Source organism: Haliotis asinina, chromosome 8 (genome assembly GCF_037392515.1).
Source record: "Haliotis asinina isolate JCU_RB_2024 chromosome 8, JCU_Hal_asi_v2, whole genome shotgun sequence".
NCBI lineage: Eukaryota > Metazoa > Mollusca > Gastropoda > Lepetellida > Haliotidae > Haliotis > Haliotis asinina.
The window spans coordinates 54,595,911-54,614,166 of NC_090287.1; the positions used below are offsets into that span (position 1 = coordinate 54,595,911).

An 18,256-nucleotide genomic window follows, 5' to 3' on the forward strand; every position below is an offset into this window, starting at 1 on the left:
TATAAATAATCTAGATAATCACGATATGGAAATTTCTAAAGCGACAGTTTTACTGTAATTGAGCAATGATGTCACGTCCGAATCAGTTATACACACTCAGTAAGTAAACTCCAAAACAACAGGCCAAGTTTCTTTTTTCCTTTCATTGTCACCTCTTCCTTTCTCATCCTTTTCTTGGTACTGTAGGAGTCTCCGTTTCATATCACTGAACAGATCGATTCTCACCAGGCGACGTCATGGACGACAGTTTCAGCGTTCTGAGAGAGACGTGTACAGATCGATCACTCCGCTCTTTATGAAATGACAGTTTGTTGCGATAACAAAGCCTGTATCATTACAAGCCAGTTTTGCAGCGTTTTGTGCTGCTTGCCTCAAAAGAATATTCTATGTTCAATGTAATACCTTCATGCTGTCGTTACAATGGCGAGATTGTTGTCACGAGATGCAAATATTGGACTTACTTTTCTTCTCCGAAGCATATATGTTCCCTGTTGTAGGATACTGGGTGTTCATCCGAGCTAGTACAATCTGACATAGTTTTCATTTCGTGCACCTGTTTCGAAAAGAGTGAAATCTCATAAAAGTAAGGGTCCATGTTTAGTCTTCTATTTAAAAAACGTGGCAATACAAAAACATCCCCAAAACAAAACTGAGTTGTGTTTCCTTTGCTGTTGAGTACATTTAGAAAACCATTCCTTTAATCAATGTTATTTCAGTGTACTTGTTTAATGTTTAGTACTGTTGTCTTCTGCCATTTGCAAGTAGATACGAAAACTGAAGTGAATAGAACTCCAACACTTTCTCCCAAAATTCCTTGCAGCAGTATCCTACCCTGTGGAAGAAAACTCAGAGGAGCAACTGAGCGAGTGTGTTTAGTTTTACGCCGCTTTTGGCAATCTTCCATCAATATCATGGCGGGGGCACCAGAAAAAGGGCTTAACACATTGTACCACGGATCTTCGTCGTGACGAGCGAACGCTTTAACCACTAGGCTACACCACCGCCCAAACTCAGAGGAATGTTGTTGTAGACGGATAATGAGATGGTGAAGTTGACCAGTCTGCGTTACCAACGGCAAAGGCAATAAAAAACACGAAACTTGGTTTCAAATACATCCCCAAAAGATCACGACAAAGTGAGGAAGAAACCCTTTGCAACCAGACATCAAGTTGAGTAATCTGGGCTTATAGCTCATGTGGCTAAGTTTATGTGTCGAAATCTTCGTCAAACATGTAAGTATATTTCAGCCATTGCTTTATAGTTATGTGTTACGTAGAGGACAGAACTAATCGGTACAAAAAGGAACGTTTTATTTTACGCTAGATACACTATTAAGGATACGTCTCTGTGCTATTCCAAATTGTATTGTCATTCGTCATCTTGAGAAGTCCAAAATCCTCTTTATTTCCCAGTCATCATCTTCACAAACTCTGAAAGAGAAGGTGATTCAGTCAGTGAGGGAGTTATGCTGAAAACACTTAGTCAACCAAGTCTCAAGTCTGAAGAAATGTTGTGTTATGTCCAAACATTCTTCACATGAATGGTGTCCCGAAAAGAGTCTGAAGACATGATATGTCTTTCCTTTAGACATAAGATGGCATCTCAGTTTAAAATGCGAAAACCGAAAGTACCACTCAGTGTCTATCAAAGAGACAGCAGACCTAGGCACGCTGGGGCAAACAGTGCTGTAAGACTGAAAACATTAAGTGCTTGTTGAAGAGAAAGTAACGCTTACCGTGAAGAGCAATGCATTATGTGTTTTTAAAAATGGTAAATACTAACGTACAAAACATGACTAATATTCAACCGCACTAATAATTAATATTTAATTAGTAATATATTCGTCTTTTTCGATCTTATATTAATTAATAACTATTTGTAGAAATATTTTAGTTATTGTAGTTTAAGAGACGACGTGATTGATTGATTGATTGATTGATTGATCGAGTGAGTGAGTGAGTGAGTGAGTTTGGATTTACGCCGCCTTTAACAATATTCCAGCAATAGAGAATCAACGCGAGTCTTCGGCGTGACGAGCGAACATAACCATTCGGCTAACCCAAAGCCAAGAGACGATATGAGTTCAAAACATGACAAAGCAAGGAATGCAACTGGTTGTAACGTCTTTGGACATATGTGAGACACCGTGTCACAGGGTATCATCTAAACTCCATTAGCCATGACTGTCACACCAGCCACACGCCTCCGTAACTGACGACTCACCGTCATAATTGACCTGCCCATCACCGTCCCCATCCGCTTCCCTCATCATCTCCTCCACCTCCTCGTCTGTCAGCTTCTCTCCCAGGTTCGTCATGACGTGCCTCAACTCCTTAGCACTGATGAACCCATCTCCGTCCTTGTCAAACACCAGGAATGCTTCTCTCAACTCGTCCGTACTGTCGGCACCTTGTAGCTTCTTCGACATCATCGTCAAGAATTCAGGGAAGTCGATGATACCGTTACCTGAAAATGAATGTAACTGAAAAAACTACTTTCAAATATATATAATATATATAATTCTACCACTAATCAGTTCGCTCTTTCAGATTTAGTGAGTTTCAGTCTTGTTTTCACAGAAAATATTTGAGACAAGTGGAATTAGTACCAAGTGGATTCTGCAAAATATTCTAAAAGGTTCTTTTGAAATTTCGGAAAGCTTTATTTAAATGAAAACATTTGATTTTTTCACCTTTTTTCAGCTTCAGTGACCAAAACTGATGGCCAATTCCCTTTTGTCACTGATGAGGTTATTATTTTTGTCACGAGACTTTGACTATGACGAGTGCCACCTGTTACACAGGATATGCTTATAATATAGCAAAGACCATTTGCAATTACAATTTTATAATGATTCATTAGGACATACGTATAATAATATCGGAGATTTAAAGTTGACTTTGCTTTCCAGAACTTGACATGCCACATTACTCACCATCAGCATCTACTTCGTTGATCATGTCTTGCAACTCTGCCTCTGTTGGGTTCTGACCTAGTGACCTCATGACGGTTCCCAACTCTTTGGTTGTGATGGTGCCATCACCGTCTTTGTCGAAAAGGTTGAATGCCTCTTTAAACTCTGAAAAGTAAGGTATGAAGTACTAGGTATGAATTTATGTCTACGTATGTATGTACGTATGTATGCATGTATTTATGGATGGATGGATGCACGTATGCGTGTGTCTGGGTTTGTGCCCCTGAGTGTGTCTTTGCAAGTGAATGTCTGCGTCTGTGTAACCCAGTGTGTATTTGTATCTGTCTTTGTGTGCCTGTGAGTGAATGCATTCGTGCATGTGTCTGAATATGTGCAATTGTCATTTTAGAAGCCCTAGAGCAGTAAAAAAGATATACGAGACTTACGTATGGCATGTCACTTTAAATACATCTATAAATAAATATGCAAAACAAAGATGAATGTAAATTCCATTAGTATTCCTGTTTTATGTGTAAATAAATGATGGATCCGGCATCAACCAAATTAGATAAATACACCAGATATACATTAACGAAATAATTTATAGCAATAATCTGTATGAAAAATCAAACTTAACTCTCCAGTACATTTAAACACTGTCTCCATGGCTAACATGTCACAACGTTGTTATTACATAGGCATCAGTACTCTCCATAACCGTGTTTATCTATCCCATATTCAGTCTGAGTAAAACGCTATTTGCGCAGATGCGCGTCAACTATATTTAAGTTAAAAAAGACAAAGAGTTCAAACAGTCTGCACAACCTTTCAATTGCTGTAGGGAAAGATTAAAGAGAAGATAACTGACATAATACCATTGCGAAAACAACGTCAAGAGACTTATTGCCAACACTATTTATCTCTTTAAAAAGGTTTACATGAATAACAGTATTTGAAGAATATCTTGTTATTTTACACTGTGAAACAGCTACCTGGACATACCCTGGTACAAGCAGCTGGTACAGCTGGTATTCCAAGCTTTCATCTCTATGAGGAAACTCATGTTGTGGTATTGTGACCTAGATAGTCCATTAGGATGGATCAAGACTCGGTACTATGTTCGAAATGAAATCCAGACGTGATTGAAATTAATATCTGTGCGTATTTAGTTGCTTGTCCCTGAACCAGTTTCATAAATAACTCCAATGTCACGTGGGGACGTTGGGTAGAGACGTACCGCCATGTACGTATGTCCCACTGCGTAAATGGATAAACATGGGAATATAAATCATCATTGAGTGGAAGGCGGGAGAGAAAAGGTGGGGATTGGAGGGTGGGGGTGGAGGATTTTGGTCAACACTGTGTTGCGTCTGGGACCTGCATCACATAAACTGTCACAACAAAGGTGAAATACTGTTCATTCACTCACAAACTCACATCAAAAAAGAACATCCACTCATTCACTCAATTGCTAATTCAGTCGCTCACTTAGTCGCTCGCTCACTCACTCTTCCAACCAACTACCAACCAATCCATTTAACCTCCCAAACACTCACTCACTCACTCACTCACTCACTCACTCACAAAATACATGCACATTTCAATGACAAAAAAACCAAACGTATTATGCCGCATTGACTCTACAATCATTCCACAATCATTGACGTGAGCACAGTTGTCATATCCCAGGGATATATAATTAACAAAGAAAGTAATAAATCGATAGTACAAAGAACAGGTTCGCGAACTCCACATCGCTACTGCTGCCTACAGCATTGTGTCTACTTTATGGCGTATTGCAGTGATATGTTCTTGCCATATCACATGTCCAATAAATGTATAATCCCAAGTGTGCTACATTCCTAGCATGTAAACATCATTGTGTACAGGTCAAACCTGACTTATCACGTTCCCTACCTTTTGAACACAGGTGTAACCGATAGGCAGACTTATGAACTACTCAGTCTGTAAAGTCATGAAATACTAGTCATAGTATGGACAATCAGCCACTTCAATGATCATTTGCATTACATGACAACTGTCAGCTGTCTTTACCTCTGAACTGGTTTGTCATTATTACGTAACCTGTCCCCTTTCCTCACCAAACTATATCTACTATCCCATCTTGTCTTACTGTCTACCGACCTCTATAACTGACTGCTGTCGGGTACCCACTACGAGGTCGTGTATACCCACTTCCAGCTCATGTACACTTATCATCACACCAACCACGCCCGTATCATATTACATATATCTACCATCACATCCTATACACCCACCATCATATCCTGTCATATCATACCATCACATATTTACCCACAATCTAATCCTTCATAATTACCATCACATCCAAAATACCTACAATCACATCCTACATACTTACATGACATCCTATATACCCACTATCACATCCTGTTTACCCACCATCACGTCCTATATACCTACTATCACATCCAATTTTCCCCCATTACACCCTACATGCTTACCACCACATGTTACATACCCAGTTTCATACCCTACATATCCACCGTCACATCTTCTATACCGCCATCACATCCTGTATACCCACCATCACATATTTACCCACCATCACATCCTCCATGATTACATCACATCCAATGTACCTACAATCACATCCTATATACCTACATGGCATCCTATATACCCACTATCACACCCTACATCCCTCCCATCTCATGCCACATGCCCAGTGTCACACCCTACATACCCACCTTCACATGCTATATACCCAACGCCAGATCCTGTATACTCACAATCACATCCTATATACCCATCATCACTTCCTATATATGCACTATCATATCGAATATACCTACCATCAGATACAAAATATCCACTATCATATACTTATTCTGGGGTTGTATATACCTCCGACCTTTTCATATACCTACTTCTAGTTTCTTATACCTACCGTCACATCCTATGCACCTCCTGTCACAACAGTTTCAATCCCCCACTACCAGCCTTCTCGTGCCTTCTAAGGGGTTGTATACAGCTATAAACAGTCGCTATAAGCACAGCTTTTACATCTACCACCAGATCCTATAAAACTTCTGTCAGCTGTTGAATACCTGCCATCAACTCTCAGGCCCCGGATGAGTAGCATATGCCTCAGATCTTACATATCTATTGGCAGACTTTGTATGCCTACCACAAGTTGTCATATATCTACTATCAGGTCTAGTTTAATTTATAATAAGTTAAAAACAGCCCGTCATGATGAAGGTCTGGATTCCCAGTATGGGTACTATGCTTTAAGCCCAGTTCTGGTGTCCCTTGAATATTGCTAAATGCGACGTAAAAGTCCAATTTACTATATACATCTACCTTCTATTTGGTCCTCTGTGAGTTGGGATCCTTCCGGTACACACTGCTGTTCCTCTGCCTGCAGACAAAATGGCATCACGTTGATATCGAAAGTGTTTGGCTGCTTGAGAAGGAGGCTCTTAGGTGTATTGCGCATATTTCTGTTCAAATTTGTCCAACCAGAATCAGATCTTGTATCATATACAGATTTATTCCAACTTATACTGATTGTTCGTCTTAGTGAGGGTGACAAGGTAACCTAATGAAGCGTTCACTCGTCACGCTAACGTTCCGTATTCAATTCGCCAAGCGGGTACAATGTGTCAAGCCCTTTTCTGGTTCCCCAGTCTTTATCTTGCTGGAATATTGCTAAAAACGGTGTAAAACCACACTCACTCAGTCGCCTTAGTGTGCAATATAGCTGGAATATTGATGAGCGCGGCGTTAAACAACAATCAAACAAAAAGCTCTTACGCTGGAGTGACATTAACTTCTAACATTGATCTATTTGGCATGTGCATGGTTCTAGACAATACTGGGTAACTGAAATGATTTTCCTTTTTTGTGTGGAATAATCTGTTGACTCAATATTCCAAAACGGCAGCAGGTCGGAGTAGGTATAACTCCCGCGTTCGTTCGGATAAATGTTGTCTTTGCCTGTGTTTCCGACTGATGTCACACCTACGCTTTTGGCCAAACCTCTATTATCATGCATAGTAATAAAGCAACGACAACTCCTTCAAAAGCCACCGGAATTTTCAAATCGATTGTACAATTCCGGTGAGCATGTGCTAATTAATAACTTCAAATGATGCTGATGCCATTCTTCGAGACAAGGTGAATGCTTTCTGCCTATAATCAGTTTATGATATAGTCGGATTCGTACAATGAATGTTGTTTTAAATCAAAATTTGATTCAATTATAAAAATGATTTGCTCCCCTGTATTTAAAATTTCGGCTACGTGATATATTTTCATCGCTTTCATGGGTTTTGTGAAGATGAACAAAGTGTAAACAAAAACGACAAGAGGCCTTCCACGGCAAAAGAAACATTTGGAAACTTAGCATTGCCTCGGCATAACTGATTAAACTTGTCGCAACTCTGTACATTAATCTATAGTTACTAAATTAAATGTAGGCTTATTAACATTCATTCGTCTATTCATGCATTTCTAATCAATGGTAACAAAGTTACACCCCAAGATGCTTTAGTTCAGCAGGAACATATGCCAAAATGATCAAACACAATACATGCTCAGTTTCTTTACACGTTGGAAATTTTACTGTTGAAATGTCTTTCAATTTTGCATTGGTTAAACGTATGAGCAGTTCACAGACGCTTGCAGGTAACAATATACTCAGAGCAACATTTTGTAAGGGGTTCTCCTTTCAAGAATGGACACTCACACATATGAACATAAAATAATACTTACCATTTTAACTAAAGCCAGAAACGATTATCCTAATAGGAAAACGATTACCTACTCTGGTCTTTTCTAGACCGCACACCTACTGAAAGGGTAAAGACACGATCATAAAGCGACTATACTTTGCTGGCATTGTCATGGGTGGGTTTACCCTGCTTGACAACTAGTCGCAGTGCGGAAAACCATGAAAGCAAGTCCAAATTCTTTCGTCAATAGCGTTAGAAACTGACAGGCCTGCTCGGTGTCCATGGACATGTAAATCTGACATATTGGTCCGGATTACCAGAAGGGGCACATACAATGGCGTTCTCATATAGGTTTCGGGGTGGAAATATCTACCAACATAGACGTCCAGAGCCACAAAGTCCGGAATGCTTTGTCTGTATGGTTTACAGAAGTGCTTACTTGATATGCTCCTTTTTAGGGATTAGACACATGGTTCTGGTGGGGTATTTCAGGTGGAGAAAGAATATGTGTGCCAAAAAGTCAGCTTGGGAAACTGGTGTAATCACAATAAGGAAATGAAGAAATAAAGTAATATTGACGCAAAATCTGAATGCGATTTGAACGACGAAATACTCAAGTTCAAGTTTTAAACAAAAATATGAAAACAACATTAACACTGAAACCAAAGGGATGGAGTGGTCAGGCTCGCTCACTTGGTTGATACATGTCATCGCTTCCAAATTAAGTAGACAGATGCTCATGCTGTTGACCACCTGAATATTAGACCTACATCACACAAACTGATAAAACTTAAATCTGGTCATTCACTCACTCACTCACTCTCTGACTCTAGGTAACAGTTTACTCAGAGCAACATATTCACTCACTCACTCACTCACACCCATTCTTCCAACCATCCTAAAACCCTAACTCTAACTCCCACTCAATCACTCAAAAGAATATTTTTCATATATTCTAGACGGAATGTTCTCTGGAGTCGACATCTTTTATTTGAAGGTTACAGTGAGGATGCAAAGTGTTCACTAGTAAACAAGAAACATGACAAAATCAAAACAGGTACAACTGTATAATTATTTATTCAACAAAATTACACATGACCCCACACAATTATAAGGGTTTCTTGAACACAGATATCACGGGTGTCTTTCAGATCTAATCATCTGTCGATTTTTTGAGACTGTAAATTTTTCATTTATGTTGCATGGCTATTCAATGTGTGACAAAATGATTTTAAAGAACAAATTAGCACTGTCCCTATGTGCAACCTTTAATAGAAAAGAAAAAAAAGACACGGCAAGCACGAATCGATTCTATCTGTTTTGAAGTCATTTATTCTTTGTGCTACGTTAATTCCACAAATGTGCAGAAATGTCAAACATACATATTTCAGTAAAAAATCACAAAAATAACAAAAAAAAAAATAGATCGTCAATAAAAATCGGTTCAGTATGGAAACTCCACATGTTTTTCAAAATCGGGAAATCCCAAAAATGAATATCATAGTACAAACATATTTACATCAATACTGTCTACATTTAAAATGAAAAATGTTCTAAAATAAACAAGTTGGAAAATGCATGGTACATAATGGTCGTAATGAAATGTCCACATAATAAACAATCTCACAGGTGACTTCTCATTTCGCTGACTTGATGTTGGGAACTGAGAATGATCTACCCCTGTGTCCATCCTGCCAAGGCTTGCGCTTCTTTTGTAACGCATGGCAACAGCAACATTGTGTCACACACACACTCCACTGTTCACAAACATAATTCTACTTGTGCAATTGTTCGTTTCATCACAGATGATGACGATGTTCTTGAAGTAGGAACGAACTGGTATTGTGATAGCGATGGATCCATCGTCTACATGGGCTGCAGGAGGGACTGGTTTTGTTGTTCACAGCCGGAGGCCAACATCTTGCTGAATTCTGTTGACAAAATGTATAAAATTACGTAGTATATAAATACTTTCATAACAAAAGCACGTTTTATCATAGGTTTACATTCATTGTTAACATCATTTCATAAATATTTCTTTCGGGAGAGTAGAGTGTTATCCCAAAGGTAAGATGGCTGAAAAATGGCGGCAATCTTGTAGTTTCGGAAGATCCCAGTTGCCGAACGACCGACAATGAAGAAATTTAAGCACCAGGTAAATCTTTGTTGTATAAAATTTCAGGCTAAGGACTACAACTAAAGCTAGAAAAATAAATTGTCTGTACTTCTAAGCAGCATTCGTAATTTAATTATAATCCAGCTGGATTCTCCGGCCCATCGATCACTTGATTGTCTGGTATAATTGCAGGTGGGAAGTTCCCTTGCACCTGTTGTCATCTCTAACTTTCCATTCCAAAAGTATTCACAGCTATTTTTCTGTGTACACCAAACGGAATTTGTTTCTGAGGATAAAGAAGACTTGGTATTTTCACCACCAAATAACTGGTTGTGTTCGTGGTGGATGCCATTGGTGGCGCAGGATAGTTTCACACCAGACTCTTTGTCTCGTGACTTCCTAGGGGTCATTAATATGCATATTCTTCTGACATCCTATCATGGACAATACTTTTTTTATCTAAAGGGTTCGGCCGGTCATATTCATGTGACCCGGGACTTATCAAGTGTATCGACATACACATTGGACCCATACACAATGTGTTCAGATTTGCTTTCAGATGGCATCAAGGAAAATCTGGTTGGCGTTCAGTAACCGATACAAACCGGATGATCGCGCTGCCTGACTTGTAAGATGCATGTCCGAGCATTTTGCTTTGTCGCTCATTATATCAACCACTGGATTGTCTTGAATAAACATGGTTATTTACAGACCGTCGACATGTAGTTTCTGAGCGCGGTGTCTTGAAATCTAGGAAAACATCCTTGCAACGAAGATGGATTGTTTTCCAAAGCTGAAGGTATAGCATTTCTCTGGAATTCGGGCTTGTGACCATTGCCTACACGATCTGTTGTATTAGGGACATACGGTGTTGTCTCAACTGTCCCCATGACCACGATGTTGTTCAACCTGTTATCAAGTAGCTTTTGAGTCCCTCATCTGTCATCTGACCCGCCTGTTTGTCTTTGATGTCACCGACATTGATGGACTGGATTTATGACCTCATTCAGATTGTTTCTTTGCCTTTACAGGGGACTTTTACAAAACTAATGCCTTTTCGCATCTGGTCTACATACCTGCACGCTCTCTCAATGTTTGTTTTTAATAACACCCTTTGTAAACAGAAATATGTTTTCCAACAGGGTGTGTGTATTTCACATAGTTCACAGTGGCACAGAATATTATTATGTCTCGAGATGTTGCATTCTGCTCTCTGATCAACCCGTATTTCCCTTCCGCTCCCCCCAAAATGCCCTGTCCACTCACCAAGGTAATCAATCTTTCCATCCCCATCTAGATCCGCCTCTCTGATCATGTCGTCTACATCCTCATGGGTCAGTTTTTCGCCCATGGTCGTCATAATGTGACGCAGCTCCTCCGAGGTCAGGTAACCTTTGCTTTCCTTGTCAAAGACCTTGAACGCTTCCTTGATCTCTTCCTCCGAGTCCCGGGACTGCATCTTCTTTGCCATCATCCCGAGGAACTCTTCGAAGTCGATGATGCCGTTGCCTGGATGATATAACATGAACCATGTATATGCATTTTATGAATCGTCATTGATCACAAAAACACCCGGTGTTGTCACAGTAACGCTTTGTTCGGCAATCACCAATACAATGAGAATATCCACAGTTGATACGTTTAACGCTCTGTTTCTTTGGATGGACCTATTCAGTCGGTGATTGCCGATTCCCGATTCCCTGTGTGTTTACCTTAAGTCACCCATTAGACGCTTAGCAACTATTCCCACTTCAGTCAATCATTGGACTCTGAGCACCTATTGCGACTTACGTCAGTCATTCTACCTTTAGCTTCTGTTCAGCATCCGCCAGTTATTGGACACTGAGCAGCTATTCCCACTTCGGTCAATCATTGGACGCTAAGCAACCTATTCTGTCTTTAGTCAATAATTCGACACTCAACAACTGTTCGGAGCACCTTCTCTGTGGAAACACATCCATCCATCGCAACCATCCTCTCAAATGTCTGTGTTTCATATTTTTAGAAAATAGGAGATTATTCTTTTCCGGAACACACGCTCATGGCTCCCGCATGTACTTTTTCTCTAAAGCATGAGGCTATACTGTAGTGACTGATTTCAAAGAATTATTTTTTTCATGATATTATGAATATAGCACCCACCATCGGCATCCACTTCCTCCAGGATCTCCTGAAGCTCATCGTCGTTCGGGTTCTGACCCAGAGATCTCATTACAGTGCCCAGTTCCTTAGCGTCAATGGTACCGTCGCCATCTTTGTCGAAAAGACGAAACGCACGGCTGTAATCTGCGAACCAAGAATGCATTCAGCATGTCAGATGTACCTATCTATAGATACCACACACGAATGATGCCCATTCTCATTGCGCTTATTGCTATACAATATGTGTATGGATGGGACGATGTTGTAGACTAGTGGTTAAAGCGTTCGCTCGTCATGCCTAAGAACCGAGTTGGATTCCCCACATAGGTACAATGTGTGAAGCCAGTTTCTGGTGTCCCCCACCTTGATGTTATCGAAATATTGCTAAAAGTGTCGTAAAACTAAACTCAATCCCTCCCTCCTTTTTATCAACCACTGTAATCTTTTCATGAACATTTGGTGTGACCATCGATTTTCAATTTTCCATTCACATGGTTTTCAGTGCCTTTTTTGCTTTCAATCTCTGGTTCTGAATCTGGTTAAATCTATACTTTTCTGTGGTAGAGGTATCAATTTACATTTCCGTAACACCCGAGTAAGTCCATAATGTGTTATGAGTTATAAACCAATAGTTATTTTATTGATTGGTTTCACTTGGTTTCAACTGATATGATTTAAATGTTTTCATAGGCATATAGAGGTTTGTTGAACGTGCGTCATGGTCGAAACCTTTACTGTTATTTTCCCTCTTCCAACTTTGTGGATTCTACTGTTGAACGTCTCTGACACTGTTACACGCTATACTGACACACGCTATACTGACACACGCTATACTGGTTGCTGACAAATTGTCGGATGATATTCAAAAGGAATATACAGATTGATTTTGAACATGAACGCGTTTGTTTGTTTTCGCTTCGTTTCAATGTATGTGCAACGCGGTGGGGCCTGAGGCGCAGGGAAATAGTGTCTTGCAGATAAAACGTTGATTTTGGGTTCGAATCCATTTCCCTTTGATTTTTTTGTCAGCTTTATACCCATGCATTTGAGTTTCAGCAAAGTTGTAAGCGTCTGAAACTAGTTTTATTTCCCCCTGATATTAAGCCGACAAGCGACGAGTGAGTGAGTTTTAGTTTTACGCAAGAGAAATGGGTTTTACATATTGTACCCATGCGGGGAGTAGAACCCGGGTCCTTGATGTGACGAGGGATAGCTTGTCAAAACACCACTAAGCTACCCTATCGCGCCCCGACAGACGGAAATACAGAACAACGGATACACTGTTTAATTTATACCTCATTCACCCACACACTCACTATTATGAGTTACATTGTGAGAAACTGTGCTTGAGCACTATTTGTGCATGAATAGTCTTCAACATAACAACAACAATAACAGCGGCACAACAAACCTACTTTGTCTCCCTGGCATGGGAATCGATAACCAAAATGATTTTAAATGTATCTATTGATTCAGGGTATGTCTACACAAAACCTGATCGGACAGTATGTCATGGCTGTTTAAAATCAATGATGACATGCTGTCATAAATAGCCGTCTTGTCATACAATGGCCTTGGACATATCGGAACAGTCATATGAGAATTGCTTCCAGCGGAACACACTGAACTGCTGACAGTGACAAATGATGGCGCTGTATGTGATAATTGATCGAACCTATGAAACCAACGTAAAAGTAGTTAACTATGAGTTTTACCAAACTCTGAGGACCATTAATACTTCGATATAACCGACGATCGTCACAGTGGAATACAAATACTCTCCGCGACGTACAGCAGGTCGTTATATCTGTCAGTTCGGTACATCCGTCAGTTCGTTATATCGTCAGTTTGTTATATTCATCAATTCATTATGTCGCCAGTTCGTTATATCGTCACTTTGTCATATCCATCAGCTCATTATATCGTCAGTTAGTTATATCCGTCAGTTCGTTATATCCATCAGTTCGTTATATCCATCAGTTCGTTATATCTGTCAGTTTGTTATATTCATCAATTCATTATATCGCCAGTTCGTTATATCGTCACTTTGTTATATCCATCAGCTCATTATATCGTCAGTTCGTTATATCCGTCAGTTCGTTATATCCATCAGTTCGTTATATCTGTCAGTTTGTTATATTCATCAATTCATTATATCGCCAGTTCGTTATATCGTCACTTTGTTATATCCATCAGCTCATTATATCGTCAGTTCGTTATATCCATCAGTTCGTTATATCTGTCAGTTCGTTATATCCGTCAGTTCGGATCATGATAAATATGAGACTACCAAATAAATAAGGCTGTTCAGACATCGTTAATTACGTTTTCTCTCGCATGGTATGACTATTTTGTAAATGTAGAATTCATTATGGCGCCGCTTTTAATCTCATAACAATACCTGCCGGCAAAAAGAGAACACGCCGGCATAATCTACTCCTGGACAAAATAAAGCATTGGTTTTCTTATAATGGTGACTAACAACGGTTATACTATGACCGTGTAATAAATACGGTTAGATTTAAGTCAGTGTTGTTATCCATGAAACTATACTAACCCTGAACACGCTTATAACGAACTAACGGATATAGCGAAGTGTTTTGGGTCAAGAACCCTTGCTGTATGTCTAGTCAAAGCGCATGTAACGAATTGAAATTTAGAGGTCATGTGTGTGCTCAAACCGCAGTTTACTGCACAATAATTACACTAATATTCCATCCATATTCCTAAAACAAACAATTCATATATTCCAATACTGTATCCATTAAACAAAACTAATATCACTAACTGGAGTAATACTTTAATATCAAAGTGGGGTAGCAAGGATATTTTCTTCAATCAATTACCTACAAACTGAACTATTTAATTTCCTTCGGTACTTGGAACTGGAGTAAAAAGGGTCAATTTGGGTAATCATTCTACGCTAACCTTTAGCCGTAGGATCCTCTTATACGCCACAGAGGACTTACACCACTGAGTAATGAGTTTACGTGTTATTATAATATATACTATGTATAAACCTCATATAAAAATAGATCGGCGTGAATGAGTCTCATGTTGGTTAATCTTGTTTAACAACCTGTAATCAGGATTTTCTCTGCTGCAGGTTTGCTCAAGGGGCTTGACCTTACCTTCGATTTGTTCCTGTGTTAACTCATCCAGTATTGACTACAAAAAAGATTAACATTGTTAATTGATAATATGATTGAGACGCAAGACTTGATAACTAATTTGATTGTTGGAAAATATTCAACCAGACAGAAAGCCCAGTAGACTGTAAGCGACAGTTACATTGCGTTGACAGCATATGCGTATAAGTAGATTATCTTTACATGATCTAACTATGTAACGAAATGGGTAAATCAAATCCGTGACCACTTACATATCCTTCACGATTATAAAAGACAGACATGGTAATCATTCTCACGTAAATAAATTCATATAAACACGATAAACACACATACAATGTAAACAATATATGTAAACACTGGCTGGTATGAATCACTAGCGTCATGCTATGAGGCCTTAAGTCAACAGATAACACATCGTCTCACCATGTTGTTGTTTTGAGCAGGAAACAATCAGCACGATCTGGTTCCACGGCGTAGATCCGAAAACTTAGCTGATTGGACCGCCCGCTCTGAATAGTGCACAGCAATTCCTTGAATATGGGTTCGCAGCTCTGGCAGAATGTCTACCCGCTATACAAGAGGTAGCTTGGGAAAACGTTGAGAACGAGTTGTCCTTTGTTATAATGAATATACCTCACAGTCGTTCATAGCCAAGCCTTGTGTACTCCAGAATGCATTAAGAGTCCACGGCCCAGAATACTTCTTCACGGCATGATTTCTCTTTGATTTTCGTCTCAAAAGATGTCCGACTGTCGTTTCAGATGTTGTTTGTTGTTCTAAGGACACCGTTCGTGACAAAAGGAAAACAGCAGGCTCAGATACACACAAAGATAAAAAAGATCGGTTCATTGTCCCTGGTTCATTATCTGTGTTGACATATCGATTACTTATTGATCTATACCCGGTTTTGCATTAATATTGCATGTGTCAACAATGCTGTGCACCACCCATGAGGTGAAGACAGACATCATATACCGCCATTTCATCCAAGACAATACTTCAGGTGGAACCAGAAGACAGATGACAACACATCAACACAAGTAAATGCTACTTTTGAAGATCCGGGTTAGAATTGGTCTACGGCAAGATGTGCAAGGCGACAAATGGTTGACACATGTTATCGTATACCAGTTATATAGACAGCTGTTCTGATACGATCACTGGATTGTCCTGTTCAGTCTCGTTTATTTACAGATCGCCACCATACATCTGTAATATTGCTGAATGTAGCGTTGAAGAATAAGTAAATAGGACTCGAAAGATTAGGCATCTAGAGAGACTATATACATTGTCATATTGCCAAAGACAATTGTGCATGTCTTGAGAGATTACATACTTACCCCAAACAATACCCAAGATCGACAGAAAACATGGATTATACTGTCGTATCATCCAAGACAAAATTTCACATTACCAAGAAGGAAGAGCTAAACATGTCCATTTCATCAACACACTAGAACATATCTGGAGAGCAATATGTAAACAAACATACATTATACCTATGTATGCAAACTAAACATGGATACGTCATGTCCAGAGACATATATACTGCATACATCCCGTAAATGTTGCTTGTCATATAATCAGGAATGCTAGGTATCACATATACAATTTCGTACAATGAAGATGCTGCACATCGAGACAACTGCACGGAAATGATAGAGATCAGATCTACACCGCTATCCCGCCATGTGTAATCTATATGTAAGAGGTTGAGATCAATACTCGCATTTCTTCGTGTGAAGACTGCAGAGATCGGGATATGTATTAGGGTACCTCCTGATCTAATCCTGAGACATATAGGGCTGCCAGAGATACTATAACCTAAAACTATTTCAAATGTCCACTCAAATGTTCACTAACCTGTCGTGAGTAACTGGGTACCGGTCAGCTGGCTCACTGGATTAGTACTTTGTTGTAGGCCTGTACATATATCTCCATGCATAACATCGGATTATCCTGGTCGATGATATCACGGGTACTGTAGTTTACCTTTTGTAAACAATACCTCATAGAAATGCGTTTTTTTTCAATAACCTACTTTTACTAGATTCGCTCTGAATTAAATAATTTTGTGAAAAATAATCTTCAATTATTTTTTAATGCACCGTATCATTAAAATATGTTCTGAGGCAGGAACTAACTGGAATGAGTGAGTGAATGAGTGAATCGGTTTATGACCGCTCGGAACAATATTTCCTTTGTTAACCAGAAACTTTCTCTTTAAATTTCACTTTCTAACTGGAGATATATGTTGTTACTAAATGTTGTCACAAATAATCCAAAACTTATATACAGTTTATCATCTGTCAATGAGAAGTCATCGCGATCTACTTAAGTACTCTTGATTAGCGTTAATATTTCTGTTTCTGAATGTCGTAATCATTGCCACTATATTTAAGTGGTAGTCTATTTCTTATACACTTTGATGTATCAAATCATTATCTGGACAAACCTGAGTAATGGGGTCTTTGCATGTGTTCGTGACATGCGCAACTGCTTGGGAGTTGAGAGGTTTCGAGGGGTTGGGTCAACGCAGTCGGAATTGCACAATCTGCATTAATCAGAAGTCTTTGGTAAGTAATAATTTTCATGAACCTAGAAGTGAGTCTAAGGATCGGCAATCAATCCCAGAAGTATCTCTTTAGAAGTGAAAAGATAAGTGGAGCGACTGAAGGGAATGGTTAGAATCTGTAACTTGGCTGATTGCTGATTGCTGGCCGTTCATTCAGACAGTGATTTGTGCGGCCAGGTACTTTACTGGTTAAAGCGTTCGCTCTTCACGCCGAAAATTCGGGTGCACTGTATTGTGCGTCATACATGCAATCATACACACGCGCATGCGCACGCACACACATGCAGAAGAAACCAATGAAAAGATATGTTGTAGCATTTGTTTTATTAAAATGTAAGATATTACAATTAAAATATTCACAATTACATCCCTTGATTCAGTTGCTCATAGCATGGAGTAGGATGGTCGCCAGCAATGGCCATGGTGATTGTTCCTGCTTTTAAGGATCAGAATTCCCATCACTTTGCCATCATACGGTTTACGAAATCTATAAAAAAGAAACAGTACAGACATGTTACTTTATATTTTTCATGTGCCTGCGAGTAGCTGAAAATTCAAAATTGTGTCATAGAACAAAACAAAACAAAACAAACAAACAAACAAAAACATATAACCAAAAAACAAAACCAGCACTGTCTATCACTATTACTATAAAGC

General features: G+C 39.3%; 2 protein-coding genes across 4 annotated transcripts; both read right to left on the reverse strand.

Annotated features, from left to right (window-relative positions):
* Window positions 1-1,293: 1,293 nt before the first annotated feature.
* LOC137295005 (calmodulin-beta) lies at window positions 1,294-4,064 on the reverse strand. The gene is made up of 4 exons (XM_067826251.1): window positions 3,917-4,064; window positions 2,936-3,079; window positions 2,224-2,466; window positions 1,294-1,430 (listed from the first exon to the last, which is right to left on the reverse strand). The coding sequence occupies exons 1-4, from the start codon at window positions 3,975-3,977 to the stop codon at window positions 1,402-1,404; spliced, it is 477 nt and encodes a 158-aa protein (XP_067682352.1). The 5' UTR covers window positions 3,978-4,064; the 3' UTR covers window positions 1,294-1,401.
* A 4,629-nt stretch (window positions 4,065-8,693) lies between these two features.
* Window positions 8,694-17,007, reverse strand: LOC137295004 (uncharacterized). 3 transcript variants are annotated; one of them, XM_067826248.1, is made up of 6 exons: window positions 16,888-17,007; window positions 15,448-15,800; window positions 15,025-15,061; window positions 11,894-12,037; window positions 11,018-11,260; window positions 8,694-9,566 (listed from the first exon to the last, which is right to left on the reverse strand). In XM_067826248.1, exons 2-6 carry the CDS (start codon window positions 15,448-15,450, stop codon window positions 9,502-9,504), a joined length of 492 nt encoding a protein of 163 aa, XP_067682349.1. In that variant the 5' UTR covers window positions 15,451-15,800; window positions 16,888-17,007; the 3' UTR covers window positions 8,694-9,501. The 3 variants fall into 3 exon arrangements, with proteins under 3 accessions (XP_067682349.1, XP_067682351.1, XP_067682348.1); XM_067826250.1 differs by lacking the exon at window positions 16,888-17,007 and adding an exon at window positions 16,365-16,406; XM_067826247.1 differs by lacking the exon at window positions 16,888-17,007 and having other exon boundaries at window positions 15,448-15,840.
* Between the last annotated feature and the right edge of the window lie 1,249 nt (window positions 17,008-18,256).